Source organism: Cordyceps fumosorosea (assembly GCF_001636725.1).
Source record: "Cordyceps fumosorosea ARSEF 2679 chromosome Unknown scaffold_13, whole genome shotgun sequence".
NCBI lineage: Eukaryota > Fungi > Ascomycota > Sordariomycetes > Hypocreales > Cordycipitaceae > Cordyceps > Cordyceps fumosorosea.
The window spans coordinates 296,491-316,029 of record NW_017387313.1 but is presented as its reverse complement, the minus strand read 5'-3'; the positions used below and the strand labels follow the sequence as shown (position 1 = coordinate 316,029).

The following is a 19,539-nucleotide window of genomic DNA, read 5'->3' as shown; positions in this document are numbered from 1 at the left end:
GAGACGGGGCGATCAGAATCGAAACAGATTCGAGCAGCGCCAACCCTACGTACGACTCTGATACAGACACTTGGTCACGTCAGCGACGACAATAGCCGTTCTATTCGATGAATCTTTCTGCCGCAATATCCACAAGCAGAGTTATATATCGATATTTCATATTGCTTAATATATTGAAGGTTATTATAGAACACCGAGATACATGTAGAGAACAATCACTGAGACAGGTAAGTGCACAGCTATGCGTCTATTAATTTACTCATTCTTTCCCTTCACAAAAATGTTGAGTCTTTACAGTACAGTTCCAATGAACTTGCTTCGGTTGCTGTTCTTGACGTCCTTGGACTGGCACCGCGAACTCCCACCTTGGGTCGCGGTGGTATGTCACGAGCTTTTTTACTAACAAGAATATTGGTAGAAATATTCCTCTCTTACCAATCTTGTCAATGCTACCCTAGGAATCTTTGTTTAAAACTGAAAACGGTTATTCCACTTTAATTAGCAGCCAGGTTCGAGCTTTGATAACGAAATGACAGCGCAGAGAGTTTACAGAATTGCCTAATTAGGACAGTAATCGGAGCTAGCCCGATTGGATAGCTCGCGCCACTGGTTTGCGCCACGATTGACTGAGCCACATGGGGACTGCAACGCGTTACCCTGCAAAAGTGTGATGCAACTTGCTGACTCTTTGGGTATCTGGGTATTTGGGTATTTGATGGTGTAACTTTACTTTATTAAGGATCAGTGGCAGTTTGTTTGTTTTGCGCCAATTTTGGCAAATCATCTGCCAGAATGCGACTGTGCATTCTTTTGTATAGTTCTTGATGCGAGAAATTAGCATGGCGGCTGCTCGCTTGCCATCGCGAACTTGAAGCAGTGGCACTGACCGCTCACAGAACCCGTCCGATAACCGACAAACGAAGAAACGAGAATGGTCCGTCGTGCTAACTAGTGAACGGCAAATCCTGACCGCAAGCAACCTTTTTCTGACATCACAAGGCAAAAGCCCATGACTAGCTTGCAGAACGTGCAGCATGCATGGTCCAATGGTCAGGCGGGGATTCGCCTGGTGGGGAGGCTTGGAGGGTGTCATGCGTCCGCCTGCATGACCCCAGCTTGCGACATGAATGGGCTGCAGCAGGGACTTTTCTAGATGTGGTGCATGCAAAAGATCTGTTATCAAATGGGAAGAAAAGAAGAGGAGGAGGAGGAAAGGAGGGTAAGTAGCACAAGGAGAGTGCACACGGTGATGTATAGAGAGCTGCAGTGATCGTCTAAAACACAGCGTGGCAGAGCCCGTGCTCACTGGGGCATGGACCACATGGCAGAGCCGCAACGGAGCCGCTATGGATACTGTAATCTCAATCTTGGACTCGCGCTGCACAAAATAAATGAGTTCGTCTCGCCACCCCGCTCTTGACTGCTGTCGGTTCATGGGGGCGGCGCAACTTGCGGAAGAGCAGAAAGAAAATTCAATGGGGAATAATAGTAGGCAGGTAGTAGTAAATAGTAGATATCCGATTGAAAAGAACGCGTCTATAGAAAAGGAGAGGGAAGAAATGTACGCGAAAAAAAGTACCCCGCCAACCATCCAACCCTGGCCCGTTGATCGTCCATTCAAACCTCAGCAAGGGAGTGTCTGACCTGATGAAGGGGGACAGCCGCCGCCGCCACACCACTACTCAGACTCAGCACTCGTCCATCCATCCATCCGCGCCCCCCTGGTCGCACCCGCAGTTGCTCTGGTCAACCTCGAAATCTTGATTCTTGATTTTTTCCTGCATTCTGCCCCCCAAGTGATCTCCTGCCAGTGGGTGTGTGCTGCGAGACAACAACCACCACCACCGCCTTCATCCTCCCACCTACATACACTTGAACCACCTCCGTCCTCGCTTGCTTCACCCCGAAGCGTCTGATGGCGTCGCAGCAGGCCAACTGGTAGATTTTCGCTGGGGCACCACGTCCTCAGCTCGGCCAACCATGTTTGCCTCCCGCCACGGCAAACAGCGCCGTGCCGGCCTTCAACACGCCTACAGCCCGTCGTCGCCGCCGCCGCCCCAAGGACAGCGTCTCCCGCGCCAGTTCTCTGCCCGAGTCCACGCTACCGCCGATTTCACAGAGGCCGACGACGACGACGAAGAGGACGAGGATGAATTTGATCACGACATTGACAACGGCCGCCCCCGCCCAGACCAGGATGACGAGGACGCCGTAGACGATATGCCAGATACGGAAGCTCGAGGGCCCGGCGGCCTGCCCGTCCTCCCGCTCTTCTCTTCCAGCCATCTCGGTATGCAAATTTCCAGCTCCGCACGCGCTGCCGTTGCCCAAACTGACCAGCTGTTCGCGCGCCCACAGACACCCTCCCCGTCTACAACATCACTCACGCCATCCGAATCATCGTGTCGACGCGAACCGAGACCTCCCTGACCTGGGAGCAGCTGCGCTCGCCCCAGGTCTCCCAATTCCTCGTCAAGCCGATGCAGCAGCAGATCCGCGCCCAGCACTTCTCCCGCGCCACCCTCTACGCCCTGATGGCCAACTGCCTGCAGTTCAGCAAGGAGGGCCAGCGCTACGCCGCCAACACGGGCATCAGCAACACCCGCTCCAAGGTCTGCGAGCTGCTCGCCCTCAAGCTGCTCAAGGAGTACTCGACGCGCGAGCTCATCGACGCCCTCGCCTACGACTTCTACCCGCTCCAGGGCCTGCCCGGCGGCATCCCCGAGGACGTTGTCGCCGGCCGCGTCGCCGCCGCCGGCAAGGCCAAGGGCACGCTGACCGCCTCACGCACCTCCACGCTCGAGGTCGCCATCCGCGCCTCCGCCAAGCACTTCCTCGCCCACCCGGTCGTCGTCCAGCAGCTCGAGGCCATCTGGAGCGGCGCCATCTCCTTCTACTCGTCCGCCGACACTCTGCATAGGGAGGAGGCGCCCGCCGGCTTCTACAGCCACGGCCTCCCCAACGGCGCGCCGGGCGGCAAGCTCGACGACAGGACGCCGCTGCTGGGGGGCGGCGGCGGCGCGGCGGCGCCAAGGCACGCCCAGTATCACGTCCCCAACGGTCGGCGCACCGTCATGCTGTACGACCCCCGACAGGCTTCCATGTTCAAGCTCTCCCGCCTCCGCGTGCCGCGCTATCGGTCCTTCTTGTCAACACTGTCGCTGGCGGTGCTGATTGGGCTGTTCTTGGCGGTGCTAATACAGCGCTCGGTGCACATCAGCGGGCTGGAGCTGGTCTTTTGGTTCTGGAGCGCCGGCTTCATGCTGGATGAGCTGGTCGGCTTCAACGAGCAGGGTTTTGCCTTGTACATCATGAGCTTTTGGAACGTGTTCGATCTTGGCATCTTGGTCCTGCTCATCGTATACTACTGCATGCGCGCCTACGGGGTCTTTCTTGTAGACCCGCATCACTGGAACGACATGGCCTATGATGTCTTGGCCGCCAACGCAATCTTGCTCCTACCGCGCATTTTCAGTGTGCTTGATCACTACCAATATTTTTCGCAGCTGCTGATTGCATTTCGTCTCATGACGCTTGATTTGGCTGCCGTATTTACACTGGTTCTCATCATGTGCAGCGGCTTTTACGTCTTTTTCACGTTGTCAAATGTGGGGAGCGACGGCAGCGAGGTTGCTTACAGGATCTTTCAGATCCTCATGGGGTTCACGCCTGCAGTGTGGGAGGTTTGGCCAACTTATAACTGGCTGGCTCGATCGCTGATGGTTGTTTTCCTTATCATTTGTCACTACCTGGTGGTCACCATCCTCATTACGGTGCTGACCAACTCGTTTACCGCAATTGCTTCCAACGCCACAGAGGAGCATCAGTTTGTCTTTGCCATCAACACGATATCAATGGTCAAGAATGATGCTTTGTTCTCATACATTGCGCCCACGAATATCTTTGCATGGGTGCTGATGCCGCTGCGCTATTGCATGCCACTTAGGCAATTTGTGTGGCTTAACCGAACCATTATCAAGGCCACGCATTTTCCCATTCTCTTCTGCATCTATCTTTATGAGAGATTTTGGCTAGCGCCCTCAATGTTTGAGCCAACCGATTTAGTAGAAAATCACGGGCGAGGCAGACGTCGCGCCATATCCTTTGGTGATGCCGTCAACCGCACGGCTATTTTCAGTCCCAACATTCGCGTTCGGGAAGAGTCTGTCGCGGGCTACCAAAAAGACCGCGCTTTGGAAGAATTGTTCAGGCGAGCTCCAGCAAGTGCAACTTTGCGGACACAACGAAGAAATGAACGACGCAAGACACAGAATGCCATTCGCAACTGGATGGAGCAGCACGAGGAGGACGGCAACGGCACGCACTGGCCAACCATTGATAGTCGTGCAGTACCCGACTGGCAAAGACGGATGAGTGTGGGCTGGGAACGAGGGTCTAATCTCCGTCATGTATCGGATGTGAGGTCCGCAGCTAGTGACCCGGCTGAGTTCTTGTCTAATAATGGAGCCTTTGGTCCGGGATTGGCGTCTGCCTCGCGTCTGCCGTCGTTCAACGTCGAGTTCAAGGACCAGACGGATGCGGACGGTGACGACGAGCTTGTGACAAACGACGAGGATGAAGAGGATGCGGCCACAAACCTCGGACGAGGCCCTGGCGAGGATAAGACGCGGCTGATGACTCGACAGGGAGACTATTTCGGCCCAGCTCTTGGTGCCAGCGTTGGAAAGTTGGCATCGTCACACAGCTCCTACGGCGCTGTGCCATCTAGAGCACCGACCACCCCTCGTGCAACCAACCAACGTCGTGGACTGCATGGTCGCACGCTATCGACAAACACAATATTGTTCAACCCCGAAGAGGAGACCTCCTTGGCAGCTAATGTCATGGCCAAGTCGCCACCCAAGGCGGCGCAGGCCAAGAAGCCCGGTAGTAGTGGCCGCATTACCACCGGGGAGGGACACACGAGCTCTGGACGGCGCAGCCCGACCAGGAAACCGGCAGCCGTTGTTGAGATAAAGCCTCGGCCGATTTTACCCCCGGCAGGTATGGCCGACGCGGGGGGTGTAAGCCGGACCGCTCTACTCAGCGTGGATCCCGCTCACGGCCGACTCCGCGACGGTCGTCGCCTGTCATCGGTCGACCTGAGCGTCATGTCGGACCAGACCGGCCTGGGCGCGGACGACTCGCATATGAACCTGAGCATGCCGGGCAGCTTCCAGACGCAGATGGCGATGGCGATGATGAGGGAGAGCCGGCTGCGCGTGGCGCGCGGCATCGACGCAGCGGACCGCGATAGGATGGGCCGGCTGGTGCTGGCGCGCATGAAGACGCTGGAGGAGAGTTTCGCGGACGTGGTCAAGGAGATGCGGGATCTGAAGAACACGTCGACGCCGCCGACGCGATGGAACTCGTCCAACGAAGGCGGCGGCGCAGGCCCGTCAGAGAAGCGGGCCAAGGGAAGTTCGACGCCTAGCTGGGGGGCCAACAAGCGGCCCGTGAGCCGACGGAGCTTGCGCGAGGTCAAGATGTCGGGGCGCCCAGAGGGCTGGGGCAAAGGCAAGGGCAAAGGCGTAGCCTACTCATCTGATGAGGGAGGCGACGACGACGCTGACGAAGTCGTCTCGAAACGGGCAGGATCATTCTGAGACCAAATTGTACATGTTTTGGTTATTTCTACAGTGGCATATGGTATACGGTATATGGTTGGCGGTTTTGTTTCCTATAATTATTTTTGGCGTTGCATCTGGCGGTTGCTCTTTTTTTGATCTGGGTGCGGAGGATGTTTGCTTGGGCGGGACTGGTTGGCTGAATTGGCAGCATGTGATGGAACTGTAAAAAGAACATGATGTATAATTGGAAGCGGGGAAATCGTGATTGAGATTCATCTTGCAAGTTAGATAGTAATACTGACAAAACGCCTGGCAATGGAAATATGCGCGGGAGCCTAGGCGAAGCAATTGCAAATGAGTTGGATGCAAACGTGTATGTGGTGGTTGTGTACATTTCGTTTCGTCGCGGGAGGTTGAGCTGGTGGTCGGCTGCTATATTGCTGACGGAGTTGGCAGTTTCTCCTGCCTTTCCAGACTTCGCATCGCGTGTATGTAGGTATATGTGCATGTGTGCTCGATCTTGAGCGGCCATGTTCCTTCCTGTCGTCATGAAGAGGTCATCCGCAATGTTGGCAAGACTAGACGCCGCCGCCGCTGCGGTCAACGCTCACGTAGCCGTTGCGCTGCTGCTGGGCAATCTCGTTGGAGCGATATGCGTCGGACTTGTACTTGAAGGCCGCGGTGGTGACGGCGGCGGTGAGGAAGCTGACGACGAAGAGGCCGCGGTTGCGACTGAGAAGGAGCTCGTTAGTAGGTGTCGAGCATGTAAAACGGTTGGGATTTGGCTGTCGCGTGCGCGCTGGAAGCTGGAGCAAGGTGCTTACCCAAAGACGCCGGTCATGTTTGGATGTTGATGTTGGAACAGGGGTAGATGAGACTTGTGAAATGGACGAAATGTTGAAGAAGAAGAAGAAGAGGGGAAGGGAAGGATGGTAGATGGGGGTGACGGAAAAGTTGTTGAGGAGGATGGGGATTGCCTTACGTACTGCGTTCTGGAAAGCTCGACGGTTTAGGTAGGCTAACGGAGTGAGCTACCCGGAAGGTGGTGATGAGCTGCCTACCTGAAAGCTACTGGGCAACTTCGGTGGCGTGTCTCGTGCTAAAGTGCCTTTGCCAATTGCTGCCTGGTTAGCGGCCAGATTGGGGATGGCTGGTAAATTGGGTTATGAGTTAGTGAAGTTTGCGGCTGAGGCTTGGACTTGGGTTCCATTTGGCGTTGTTTATTTAGAGGCATCTCGGAGGATCGACGACAAACGCGGGGCCCGCAGGCAAAAAGGCAGACCATTTGCGGGGGGACAAGCATTGACAGGTGGGTTACAGTGGGTTACAGGGGTATTCGGGAGGGCTTTGGGCTGGCGAAATGGGCCTCAAATTTCAAGATTAGAGGGCGGGAAGGTCTGCCGTGGAGGGGGGGGGCGGACAACAGGGAAATAGTTGAAGAGCGAAATTAAGGTAAAAAGCACAGTCTAGGAATCTAAAACCTCATTGCTGCCTAGATGCAAAGGCAGATGGCCTTGCGCACAAAGCCGCCTTTCCAACCAGGTCTTCCCATCTGAACAGATCGAGATGGGTAAATCACATCGCAATTCGAAATTGCACTGGGTTTCGGGCATTTTCTCAAGGCATCTGTCTCAGATTAACCTCTCAGTGGCTCATGTTCGCCTATGACTGGGCGCGCACCAGGTCTTGTTCTGCTGCGGCGGTCTGCCTTCAAAGTTGTTTTGATGATGGCACAATTGTGCGCCGACACTGAGTCACTCGCTGGAAAAACCAGTACTGACCGACTCCCCCAATCAGTCGCACTGCCAGTTCACCCCCCCTCCAATACGGGTACCGGATTTGCCTGCTTGCTTGGCTGCATTGCATTCACTCGCATTTCCGCTGGGAACCTACAAATTAACCCACCTACAGATTTGCATGATGATACTCGCATCTGTCGCCGTATGCTGCACGACCACACCACCGTTCTGCCCTGCGTCGCGACATGCAGATCCCTGGACGACTTGCAACGAATTCGACGACGACGAATTCGACCGGGTGAATCTAGCCCATGCCATTAAGTATCTCAAAAAACAAGAGCACCACTCTGAATCATTGCGACTCCTTCCCAGCCTCCATACCTACCACAATCACAAATACCCCTACTCCGTACCAGCGTTCGTATCTCGAAAAAGAAATTACGTGTCAATCCTACACCGGCTTCAACCACTCTTGCCTTTAGCCGCCACAGGTTAAATTAATTCAGTAGTGACGAACTCAAGGCTACATCGCCCCTAATAAGGCGGTCACTCGCCCAGCCGAGACGCCTCGCCAGGCAACAGCCACATGCAACCTGGCTCGCCCACTCCAAGCCTTTTGAGCCTCTCCAAACAAGCCATAACCTCGAAAAAAAATATTCTATTCCTCGTCCAGCCTTTTCAGGCCACATAAAAAGACTAGAGACTCGTCGTCCCTTGCCCGTTGAGCTCTCATAATCAGCAGCGCCCCGTCCATTATCCCTCTCCGGTTTATACTTTTGCACCGAAAGCTAGATAGCTTGTGCGTTGGCCAGCCGCGCCAACTCACGACACAATGGTGTCAGCCAAGGAGGAAGAGCAGCTGAACAGGGCCATTCAGGACTCCATCCTCACGGCTGCCATGGACATGAGGTCGCCTCCGGACCCCCCCAAAAGCCATCACCGGCTCGACACGGAGCCCATTGCCAGAAACGAAGACTACACCACCACCTTCACCGAGACCTCCAGGCTTACCGCCTATCAACGGTCGCAGTCTATGAGCGCTGCCGAGTATCAACAGAGATCGAGCATTGAACGTTTCAAGATGCACTTCACCGACGCGGAGCTCAACAGCGGCGACACCCTTATCTTTGTTGACTTCCCTGAGCTAACCAAGGGCTTCAAGATACCCGTCGACTGCGACGGGAAACAATTCCGTTCCAAAAGTCTCCGAGTTCGCTCACAAAATCTGCTCGCCACGGGATCCTCACGATTTCGTGAGATGCTCAAGCCTAGCTATCAGTTCCGCGTTCTGCGCCGCCGCAAGCTTGTCAACAAATTGCCCGAAGGCGTCAAATACGTCTTGGACCTCACGCCGCCATCCGAGGGCGATGAAGTGGTGTTCCAGATTACAGAGTTGTCTCTGACGCCTGGAATTATCAAATGGTGGTCCTCCTATGCCAGACTCGACGTCCCCTACTTCCTTGTTAAAGGCCACGACGATGTCTGCCCTTGCAAGCAACTCGCCGATCGCTCCGTGACCGACCCGAAGACGGAGACCATCTCCGTCAAAGAAAGCGGTGACAATTCGGGCTCCCAGCAGACTTCTGTTGTGACGCTTCCTCTATCCGCACTTGAGCTTGTCAGCGCCCGCAACGGCGGAGAGAAGCTTCAAGTAGCCGAGGTGCCTGCTCATTTTGCTATCAAGGATTATTGTCCTATCCGACACCGCAACGGCATCATCCGTTTGCTCATGCTTATCGAACGCAAGCAAGTCTTCATAAACTCCGCACCACGACTATGGACAATGGTGGCCCTCGCCAAGATATGGGACTGCGTCTCTGTTGTCCAGGATCCGGCCATCCAGTGGCTGATGCAGGGCAAAAACAGCAAATTTCTCGAAATTCTACCAGAGGAAACCATACGGATTGGTGGCATTCTTGAAAACCCTCAAATAACTCGAACTGCCTTCAGAATTCTTGTCAACGAGCTGGCGTTTGAGCAGACCGCTAGCGATGAGATGAAAGACGGCATTGATCTGACTCGTGTCACTCTTTTCGGTAGAAGGAAGGGTGACCCTGGCGATGAGTTCAGTAATCTGATTCAACATGCTGCCTTGGCGTTTGTTGAGCGGAAAACAAGACTGCTGACTGAATTGCAGAGTCCTGGTATTCTCAAAGAATGGAAAATTCCCGAGTACCTGGAATTGCTGAAGCTGGAAGAGTCCTTGAAGTGCTCGGCTCTGAACTTGTGCAAGCCCGCGCTGAAGCTGGTTGAAAGTCTCAAAGTCCAGCTCCAGACAGTGCTAGCCAGCGATATCATCGGCCCAAGTCGACTCCATAATCTGTTCACTTCCATGGAGCAAAACACCGTCGACTCGGACAGAGCTACATATGTTGAGCCGCCAGACTTTCGAGAGTTTGCAAATGTTTGCCAAAATATGACGCCGCTGCAAACATTATTGACGCCATACCCATACAAACGGCTCAAGAACTCATGGGAGGCTTGGGCCGATATAAAAAATAGAAAAGGAGACAATTCGTACGGTTCACTGACCGAAGTTACTCAAGTCATCGCAAAGGAAATGGGCCGGCTCCGCGAATGCCACAAGTATCTCCCGTGGGAGAACGAACTTCGCCCCAGACTATCTGAAGTCTTGTCTGAATTTTCTGTACAGCACCATGTTCCCTTTTATCCGCTCAGCCTGGAAAGGCTGGATGTTCAAGTGAGGTCGAAGCTCGAGGAGCTCGGTGGCAAGATTCTGGATAACGAGCAAGACTTGTGGACCGTCAGCACCAAGCACTTTTTACTGTCCTTGACAAGCAACGAGACCAAGTTTCTGCCTCTGTGGGCGGGGGGCCTCAACGATGGGACTGGAGGCGTTTTCGAGGATCAACTACCACCAGCGGAGATGGGCCCTGATGGCCCCGGACCGTCATACCACACCGGCATCACCATTGCGTCGGATGCGTCGAGCATGTCGGGCTCCCTTTCGGAGCGCATGTGGGCCTTGAGCATGCGGGGCAGCCTCACGGCGGCCTCGATGGAGGTGCGCGACAGTGCCTCGACAGTGTATCGTCCCGAAAAGGTCATTGCGGACGACAAGTCGGTCCTGTCAGAGAGCTTTCACTCCGACCTTGCCGATTTCCACGAGGCCAGGGGCGAAGATGCGGCTGTCATCATTGATGCGCCGGAGCAGAGGACGCAGCAGGACACCCTGTCAAGCCTCGATGATTTTCTTCAGGAGCCAGATGGCGATTATGACTCTGATTCCACCTCTACCATCAGCAACGATGACTTTGACCTGCTGCTGGACTGCGAGGATGACATGTACACAAACGAGCTAGACACAGAGATAGATGTGATTCTTATCTAGGGCGGTCTATGAAGGAGATTTTCTAGTTCATTTGACGTTGCTTTTATTTGTTGGCGGATCAATGTTTAGCATGACGGATGCATTTTCACGGGAAACGAGATTGGGCGGTGGGAATGATTGGATGACTGAAATGTAGCGCAGAATACTACATTTATAGTAGAGACGCTGATATTTGTGATTGGGAATTGATTGGGAATTGATTCTATTTTTCATTTTCAACATATACCCTGCGCAGATTGACGTGAGACCTGCCGATATATTCCTCCCTCTAACCAGACGCCCATATGTGCGAACAGCAAAAAACGCTCTAAATGATGAACAGCCAAAGCAACATGCAGCATCCCATTTTCCCCATTCTGCCCCCCCCCCCTCCCTCTCTGTTTTTTCAGACTACCGTCTTCCTCAGCCCATGTTCATCGTGTTGCCCGCCCCGCGGCGGTTCTCGTCCTTGAAGTCGTCCCACTCGCGCGCCTTGTACGTCGCGCGGTCCACCGCCTCCTCATCATCGTCGTCGACCGTCGGCGGCGCCGGGTCCGTCCCGCCCGAGAGGATGTTGCCGCGCCGCCGCTCCTCCTCCAGGTACTCGTCGATGGACATGGTGGGCAGGTTGTGGCCGCTGCGGAAGACGCCGGCGCGGAGGTCGGCGCGGCCGCCGCTGACGAGCGTGAACGGCTGCAGCGGGCGGCCCTGCGCGGACAGCAGGGGGCCGCTGCCACGCTGCGCCAGGGGCTTGTCGAGTCGCCAGGTGGTGCTGTCGTCGGCGTCGCGCCGACGGCTGTTGGGGTCGTCCGCGCCGTGACTGGTGCTGTTCGGGGGCGGTGGCGGCCGTTCGGGTGCCATGGCGAGCATCTCCATCTCGCGGTTCAGCGAGTCGAGGCCCTGGAGGGCCTCGTGCACGCCCAGCTCCACCGCCGCGAGGTGCGCCCGCCTTACCACGTCCTCGTCCGCGCCGCCCTCCTCCCCGCCCCCCCGATACCGAGGATCCGCGCGCAGTCCCTCCAACCGCTGCTTCAGCTCCTTCTCCGCCCGGAACGCCGCGATCTTGGCCTCCCTACGCGCCGCCGCCGCGCCGGCCCCCGCTCCCGACGCTGTCGCCACCGCAAACGTCCCCGGCTCGTCACGGTACCGCTCCAGCAGCCTCGCCCACCGACCGCCCACCAGCCCGTAGTTGTCCGCCAGCGCCAGGAAGGACTCGTAGGCGGCGCGCGCGCGGCGCACCACGGCGCGGCGCTGGGGCGGGTCGGCAAAGGGCTCGCGCAGGAGGACGTCGGCGCGGCGCAGGTCGAGCAGGAGGTAGGGCAGGGAGGCGGTGGCGAGGTCGTCGGCGGACTCGTTGGGGGAGAAGAGCGCGGCGGCGGCGAGGCGGCGGGCGCAGGCGTCGTAGGCGGCGAGGGTGGCGGCGACGGCGGGGTGGGAGGAGCGCGGGTCCGGGTGGGCGAGGAGGGCAGCGCGGGCCGACTCGGCGGCGGCGTAGAGGGCCGCGATGGATTGAGGCTCTTCGTCGTTGGAGGAGGACATTTGGTGGAGGAAGGGTGAGAAGGTTGAAAGGTGGAAGATGGAGGGGCAGAGGAGGAGAGGAGAGCTTGCAGATTTGGTGGGGTTACATACATACATACATACATACATACATAGGTTAGCGGCAAGGAGGGGCAAACGCGGCCAAGGCTCCGTCTATATATAGATGCATTGCAGATTTATCTAAGTAGAAGGTCTCATCTTTCGCGCTGACTTGTAAATATATTTAATGTCCCTGGACACGATGCATACAATTTTCGGCAGGCCAGCCAGCTACCAGTTGTACACGGCTATCCCCTCGGTGGCACTTATGTACATACATATGTTGCCACAACTCAAGCCCTGTGTCCCAACTGCCTTCCAAGTACTTGCTTGTGGCTCAAAAAAGCAATAAATAAGTTACACAAAAGCTCAGACACTCAATCATCCGCTGTGTCAGACATTCACTTCCCCCTCTTCGTACTCCGGGGCAAAGTCCATTGCCCCTCCGAAAGATTCGCCTGCTGCCCTTCTGCACGTGTGCTACCGAAGGAAACCCTTTCGTTTACATCTACATTCGTAATCTGTACACTTCCACGCAAGATGGCCGAACAGTCGGCTGCTTCACCCAACCTTGAGACCTCCTCGCCACCAGAGCTCATTCACCTCGATCCCGCCCTGCCTTACCGCCTCGCCTCCGCCGCCTGGCCCCTCCCCGACGTCACCCGTCTCAACGAAGCCATCTTTGACAACCTGGACCTGGACCTCATCACCCACCTCGTCCTCATGTAAGCCCCTGCCCCCTCTTCCATCCCCATCCATGTCATTTGACAATGTCAGAAGATCCTTGGACCGGCAGGAGCAGATCCTCAGACACGTCGGCGTCCGCTACGAACCCCCGGCGCACCCCTTTCCGTTCTGGCACTTTCTCGGCAAGATCGCCTCCAAAGCCGTGTGGCAAGACAGAGAACCGCCTCGAGGTGCTCAACTTCATCGCCGTGCGCCGCCACGAGTACGTCGCCTTTGAGACTCAGCGCGGCCGGGAACAAGGTAGCGAGGAGGTCACGCTCAACAGGCCGCAGCCGGGCCACCCGATCCGGTGCTTCTGGAAGCCGGCAAGGGAGATCATCACGCGCCAGGTTCAAGAATATAAGAGACATCCCCAGGGTTCGCTGACTGTTTCTTTGGGTGCTTTTCTTTAGGACTGACGTGAGAATGTTAGGGATCGACATCTCCACGGTTGGTGGTCTTGGAAACCGTGGAAAGGACTCTATAGTTAGGCCTCCTTGATAAGATGATTGATACGTGCAACACCACACGAGATGCCGCTTTTGTAGTCTGGAAAAACAATGTAAATCTCAACTAAGCTGGTGGTAACAAATACTTGCCAATATAAAAGCGTACATGAGCCACTGTAGGCGACAGCAGAGTCCGAAATGAAAAGATAGCCACATCCGCCCTTCCTTTACCCCAACGCCGAAAAGCAACTGCCGCTAGCCATTACATAAGCCAAAGCCAGTTGACGACTCTTGAAAAAAAGAGAGCTCAGCTGTCGTGGCTCGAGTCAACCATCTAGTCATCGTCGTCGTCCATCTCAAAAGGGTCATCGCTTTCATCCTGATCCTCCGCCATCAACGAGTCATCCTCATCCACAATGACTTGCCTTCTGGCCGCAGCCGCACGACCCGGACGAGCGCGTACTGGCGCCCGCTTCGGGCTTGGCGACCCAGGCACAGCCATGTCCTCATCTGAATCGTCTGCCAGCGCCGAGGCCTTTCGTGCCGCGTACATTTTTGCGGCCGGTGATAGGGTGGACGCCTTGCTTGCCGCAGCTTTGGGCTTGACCGCAGCTTTTGGCTTCGTCTTAGTAACAGCGGGTTTGGGGCGAGCGACCTTCTTGATCGCTAAAACCGGATTTTGGGGTTTGTCGCCATCAGATAAAAGGCTGTCAATGATGTCGTCTTTGCTCACTGTTGGAGCCGCCGGGGATGAAGCAATAACATCATCGTCGTCATCGTCAATCTGGAAGGATCGTGCAGAGACCGACTTGGTTACTGGGGCGGGTGACGCGCTCGGTTTCTTCGTTGTTGCTCTGATGCCCTTTACTAGGGAACTGACGTCGACCATATCGTCGTCTTCCTTCTCAGATTCAGAGTCATCAAACAGAGTTCTAGCCTTGGAAGCTGCCGCTCGCTTCCTAGGACGAGCCTCTGGTTCTTCCGATGGCGATTGAGACGTCGATGCGGTGGCTGACACGGCCGCCAAAGGACGCTTTGGAGCAGCCGGCTTTCTGCTGAGGGCAGCAAAGTCATCGTCGGAAAAGTTGTCAGATAGTTCCACAACGTCCGCATTGCTCTCCTTCTTGACTCGAGGCTTAGAACTGAACATATCAGCAAAGCGCTGAGCACTCTTGCTTTCCACCTTTGGCTTAGCCGCAGCAGGCTTTGTTGCCGCAGCCTTGCCCTTGGCTCGGCTCTTCTTCTCAGGCTCGTACTCATCATCGTCCTTGGCCTTGCGGTTCTTGCCAGCACCTATCTTCTTCGAAGCGCGGCGGCCTAGGCGACGAATCTTGGTCTGGATCTCGGCATCAAGAGCGACCTGCTTATCCCATTCAGCCACGAATGCATCAAGGTCTTCGCACCAAAGATCCTTTTCGCTCTTGGCCTGAAGTTCATCATGCTCGCCCTTCTTCTTGGCGACAGCCGCGAGGAGCTTTTCCAAGCGCTCGGCAGTCAAGGACCAAATCGCCATGGACAATAGGTAATCATAGTCTCGTGCACCGGACTCCTTTGCCTCCGAAGACTCGTCCTCACCGTCAGAATCTTGACCCAGCGCTTCTTCATCTTCCTTGGGGCTGGCCTTCGCAGGCGGAAAAGCTTCATATTTGCGGTCGCGCAGCTCCGCGACCAGAACCTGCTTCCTCTTTTTGCTAACGACTAGCACACCACTGATGATTTCCTGAACAAAGCGAGCTTGGTTTTTGAGCTTGCGGTAATCGCGGTGTAAGAAATTGAGCCAGTACTTCTTTCGCTCGAAGTACAAGTCCATTCGGTACTGGTAGAAGTCCTCCATGATGTCTTCCACCTTTTCGTACTTGCGAATGCGACCGTGTACATCAAAGGCTACCAGATTAGATGTAGCAACCTGCTTCTGGAGCTTGAAGCGCTCCAAGAGGCCCTCTTCAAGCACCTTGCTCGTGTACTTCTCGTCAATCATGATCTCAAAGTGCACTATGTTGTGGTCGTTATATTCCTTGTAGTCCTTGATCCAGGCAGGCCCTTCTTGGCCACTGACCACCTTTTCTAATTTTGTCTTGAAATCATCGGTCCACACTCGGATGGGTAGCTCAGTGACAACGATTTCATTCGGATTCTGGTCGTTCTGGTATGCGATGCCGTTGAATTTGTAACGGTCCGGACCAGCAGCCTCGGGGGTGCCCTTCCACCCGCGGAACCAGGGCATCATGGGCTCAAAAGGCTGCCCTTCATCCTCCTTCAGATCAAGACGACCCATGCGTCGCTTCAGATTCTTTATAATATCAGTCGGATGATAGTTTGGAATTGAAGTACTCCAACCAGTACCGATACCGTCGGCACCATTCACAAGGATCATGGGGATGATCGGGGCATAGACCTCAGGCTCAATAAGATTCCCATCATCGTACTGGTGCTTCAAGTTGGGCTCATCAGCAGCAACGTAGATTTTTCTCGCAAAGGGAGTCAAGCGCGTGGAAATGTAACGAGGGCTGGCAGCGTCGGAACCGCCAGCAAGACGGGAACCGAAGTTGCCACTGGGCTCTAGGAGATTGATGTTATTAGAGCCAACAAAGGTTTGAGCCATGCCGATGATGGTTTGCTGAAGCGATTGTTCACCATGATGATAGGCAGACTTTTCGGAGACATAACCGGCCAGTTCAACGACCTTCTTGTCCTTGATCAAATTTTTCTTGAAGCAAGAGTACAGAACCTTGCGCTGACCGGGCTTCAGGCCATCTGCAATCGAGGGGATGGATCGCATGTTGTCAGCCATGCTGAACAAGATCAACTCCTTGTTGACAAAATCGGTGTATGTGATGGCCTTGGTGCCGTGGTCGAGGAAAGTGCCGGGAACAAAATTTCCGAGCCACTCCTTTCGCGCGTCTGCCTTCTTCTTGGAAAAGGCGAGGTCGAAAAGGTTGGCTTCCTCGGGCTTCATGACTTCAAACTCCTTGAGATGCTGGTCCAGATTGCTGAAATAGACCTGAGCATCCTCGTTTGATGAGGAACCCAAACCCTTCAGGTACTTTGATTGCCATCTGCCCAGTTCGTGTTTGTGATCTTCCTTCCATTCGTTGAACTCAGGCTGGGTGAAGAAGGAGCGCAACTTTGTCGGCTTCTTGGGGTCGGATCCTTGCCAGACCTTCATGATTGGTGTTACGAACTCACGGAAGAAATCAGGAATTTGCAGCAGAGATGGGAACTGAACTTGCAAGAAGTTGATCAAAAGACCCTTGATATGGCTACCGTCATGATCCTGATCGGCCATGATCATCAGGTGGCCGTAACGGAGAGACTTGGTATCGGTGTAGGTCTGTTTATGCTTGAGGCCAAGAAACTGCTTGATGTTTTGGATCTCTTGATTCTTCGTGATTTGGTCAATGGATGCATCTCGAACATTGAGAAGCTTGCCTCGTAGAGGGAATACACCAATGCGATCGGGATCGAGAATCGCTCTGCCAGACACTGCTAGACCCTTGGCGGAATCACCTTCTGTTAAGATCAGAGTGCATTCATGACCACGACGCGAACCGGCCAAGTTGGCTTCGACGAGCTTGGTGTTGCTCACACGTGAGCGCTTGCTACCATCGCTTTTGGCCATCAACTTGTCTGCCTTCTTCTCCGCATCTTCAATGATGTTTTGGATGGCCTCGGATGAAGCAATCTTCTTCAAAAACTGATCGCCAAGAACGCATTTGCTACCAAAGAGACTAGCTTTGGTAGTCATTTGTTCCTTAGTTTGTGACGTGAATGCCGGGTTGTCAATAAAACAGTTGATGAAGATGAAGATGTGGTTCCGCAAATGACTCTGCTTCAGACTGTGGCCCTTCTTGCGTTTGTTCAGCGTCTTCAAGAGACTGGCAGTGATCTGGTCCGCGATATAGTTGACATGCGTTCCGCCGCTTGTCGTCGCGATGTTATTGACGAAAGAAACTTGCTGAAAGGTGCCGTCGGAAACTGCGAAGCCCACTTCCCATCGCGGGTGTGTCTTCTCCTTGTCAATTTCAACGGTGCAAGTAGGGGTGCCGCCCTCCTCAGCGGTTCGCTCCTTGGCGATAGACTTTGCGTACATATCACAGTACGCTTTGAAGGTGGGGATCTTGAGAACTTCTCCGTTCAGGTGAACTTTGATGCGGCGAATGGTGCCGGCCATGTCGTAAACTCGGCGGTAGAGTAGACCCTCTAGGTCGTCATCTATGCCATCGGGCATTCCAAAGCGCTTGTAGTCGGGCATGAAAGTGATGCGAACAAAGTCGGATGTCTTGTTGGATGTGATCTTAGCCTTGCCCATCTTAGACATGTTGTCCGTCCACGTTTGCTTGTATCTTTTGCCGTTACCAGAGTCCTGGCATTCCAGCGTGAACTCTGTGCTGAAAACGTTACAGAGCTTGGCACCGTAACCGTTGCGACCACCGACGGTTTTCTTCTCCTCGTCGTCAAAGTTGGAACCGGCAAGAAGGTGGCCGAAGATGAGTTCGGGGATGTAAATCTTTTCCTTCTCGTGCATCTCCACAGGAATACCTTTTCCGTTGTTTTCAACAGATATTTGGCCCGTCTTGCGGTCAATGCTCACTTTGATATATGTCATGGAATCATTACGCTGCTTGACATCAGCCGCATTGACCATGATTTCGTCAAAGATTTTGAAAAAGCCAGGAACGAAGCTGATAGTCTTGTACTCCATGAGCTGCGTCTCCTTGTTGAGCACCCACATCTGCTGCTCGGTCGATTCGACTGATCCAATGTATGTATCGGGACGCTTGATGATGTGCTCAAGCTGCGTGAGCTTTTGATAGGTCTCAGTGGCCGTCTTCTTTTTGCCCGTAGGTTTTGGAGTCGAGTCCAAGACTATGCTGTCATTCTCGACCTCTGCAAGGGGTACGCCCCCCGATTTCTTGGCTGCGGGTGCCTTTTTCGTCTTCTTCGAGCTCGGAGGGGTGTTTGAGAAGCCGGTTGAGTCGTCGCCATTGCCTTCATCGTCGCTGATGACTTTTCGCTTCTTAGCTGGCGCCTTTGCCTTGAGCGTTGTTTGTGTGAGTTTCTTTGCCTTGGAGACGGCGGGCTTTGTTTTCTGTCCACCGATTGGTCGTTAGCGTTTGCGCCCAGAATCGTCAACGACGTAGCGCTGCTCAATCTGCGAGGAAACACACCTTTGGCTCTGGGACGTAGCCGTCGGAGTCGTTGTCTGGGCTAAAGACATCGTCGTCCATGATGTCGGAGTCCATCGCGATAGTTGCCGCGCTGCCTTGGCTAGCGAGTGAGCCGTGGAGAGGCCCTGGGGAGCAAGGCTAGAAAATTGCGATGCACATGCAAGTACGAAGTAGCTAATGGGTGGTTGCAGGGTGCAGGTTCCGAGTGTATGGGGGCTTCGGGCGGAAACGAGTTGAATGAGGCCGAGTGAAAGCCAAGTGACACGAGCCAAGTTCGTTGCCGTGCAAGTAGCTTTACAAGAGCCTGGGTTGTTGACTTGCCCTCTAAGTAAATAACAGCATCCCCTGTCGCCGTTTGACGCTTGGCAAGACGCGTTTGTCGAATACCTAGCACAGTGGAGCGTGTTTTTATGCCTGAGGCACCCAGATCTCACTTTCCCAATCAGGCACATAACAATACAGTAAACAATGTTCAGGACTTGCCGTACGCAAGGCTGCAAGTTTAATACAAAAAGTGGAAAAAAATAAATATCAATAAAGAAGATTAAAATAGAAGGTGGCAATTAAATCACTCATTTCAACGTGTGATTTTAATATTCCCGCCACCTGCAGCTCGGCTTTGACACGCTGAAGTTCAATGCAATGATTATCGTTGCGGTATTAGCGTGGCACTCACGAGGCCACTCCCTGCAGGCCCTCACCTCGACCTGGTCCATCCATCAGGCTCACAATAAGCGGATTTCGCATTGCCTGTTTCGTGCCCCGTTCCGGATCTTCATAGACTTCTTCTTATTCTGACTTAGTACTCATGATCTAGTCCAGATACCCCAGCCGAGGCTGAACCCTCGTGGACCCCATCGCCGGGTCTGCACCAAGCCTGTTAGGCAGCAACAGGACGAACTACCCCAAGGGTCCTCTTTCCATTGTAGAACGAAGCCCAAATTCTAAAAAGAAACATGGCCATAATTCAGCATGAGT

The 19,539-nt window shown here is 54.4% G+C and overlaps 6 protein-coding genes across 6 annotated transcripts; 3 read left to right on the top strand and 3 right to left on the bottom strand.

The window, feature by feature from the left end:
- Nucleotides 1–1,980: 1,980 nt before the first annotated feature.
- Nucleotides 1,981–5,606, top strand: ISF_05479 (hypothetical protein; the record flags this gene model as incomplete). The annotated part of the gene is made up of 2 exons (XM_018849084.1): nt 1,981–2,290; nt 2,359–5,606. The coding sequence occupies 2 exons, from the start codon at nt 1,981–1,983 to the stop codon at nt 5,604–5,606; spliced, it is 3,558 nt and encodes a 1,185-aa protein (XP_018703655.1).
- Nucleotides 5,607–6,148: 542 nt separating this feature from the next.
- On the bottom strand, nt 6,149–6,411 carry ISF_05478 (hypothetical protein; the record flags this gene model as incomplete). Its single annotated transcript, XM_018849083.1, has 2 exons — nt 6,149–6,302; nt 6,395–6,411. 2 exons carry the CDS (start codon nt 6,409–6,411, stop codon nt 6,149–6,151), a joined length of 171 nt encoding a protein of 56 aa, XP_018703654.1.
- Nucleotides 6,412–8,141: 1,730 nt separating this feature from the next.
- Nucleotides 8,142–10,661, top strand: ISF_05477 (hypothetical protein; the record flags this gene model as incomplete). Its single annotated transcript, XM_018849082.1, has 1 exon — nt 8,142–10,661. One exon carries the CDS (start codon nt 8,142–8,144, stop codon nt 10,659–10,661), a length of 2,520 nt encoding a protein of 839 aa, XP_018703653.1.
- A 402-nt stretch (nt 10,662–11,063) lies between these two features.
- Nucleotides 11,064–12,179, bottom strand: ISF_05476 (TAP42-like protein; the record flags this gene model as incomplete). The annotated part of the gene is made up of 1 exon (XM_018849081.1): nt 11,064–12,179. One exon carries the CDS (start codon nt 12,177–12,179, stop codon nt 11,064–11,066), a length of 1,116 nt encoding a protein of 371 aa, XP_018703652.1.
- Nucleotides 12,180–12,758: 579 nt separating this feature from the next.
- On the top strand, nt 12,759–13,445 carry ISF_05475 (hypothetical protein; the record flags this gene model as incomplete). Its single annotated transcript, XM_018849080.1, has 3 exons — nt 12,759–12,943; nt 13,015–13,322; nt 13,378–13,445. 3 exons carry the CDS (start codon nt 12,759–12,761, stop codon nt 13,443–13,445), a joined length of 561 nt encoding a protein of 186 aa, XP_018703651.1.
- Nucleotides 13,446–13,727: 282 nt separating this feature from the next.
- On the bottom strand, nt 13,728–18,636 carry ISF_05474 (DNA topoisomerase 2; the record flags this gene model as incomplete). The annotated part of the gene is made up of 2 exons (XM_018849079.1): nt 13,728–18,482; nt 18,562–18,636. The coding sequence occupies 2 exons, from the start codon at nt 18,634–18,636 to the stop codon at nt 13,728–13,730; spliced, it is 4,830 nt and encodes a 1,609-aa protein (XP_018703650.1).
- Nucleotides 18,637–19,539: the final 903 nt, after the last annotated feature.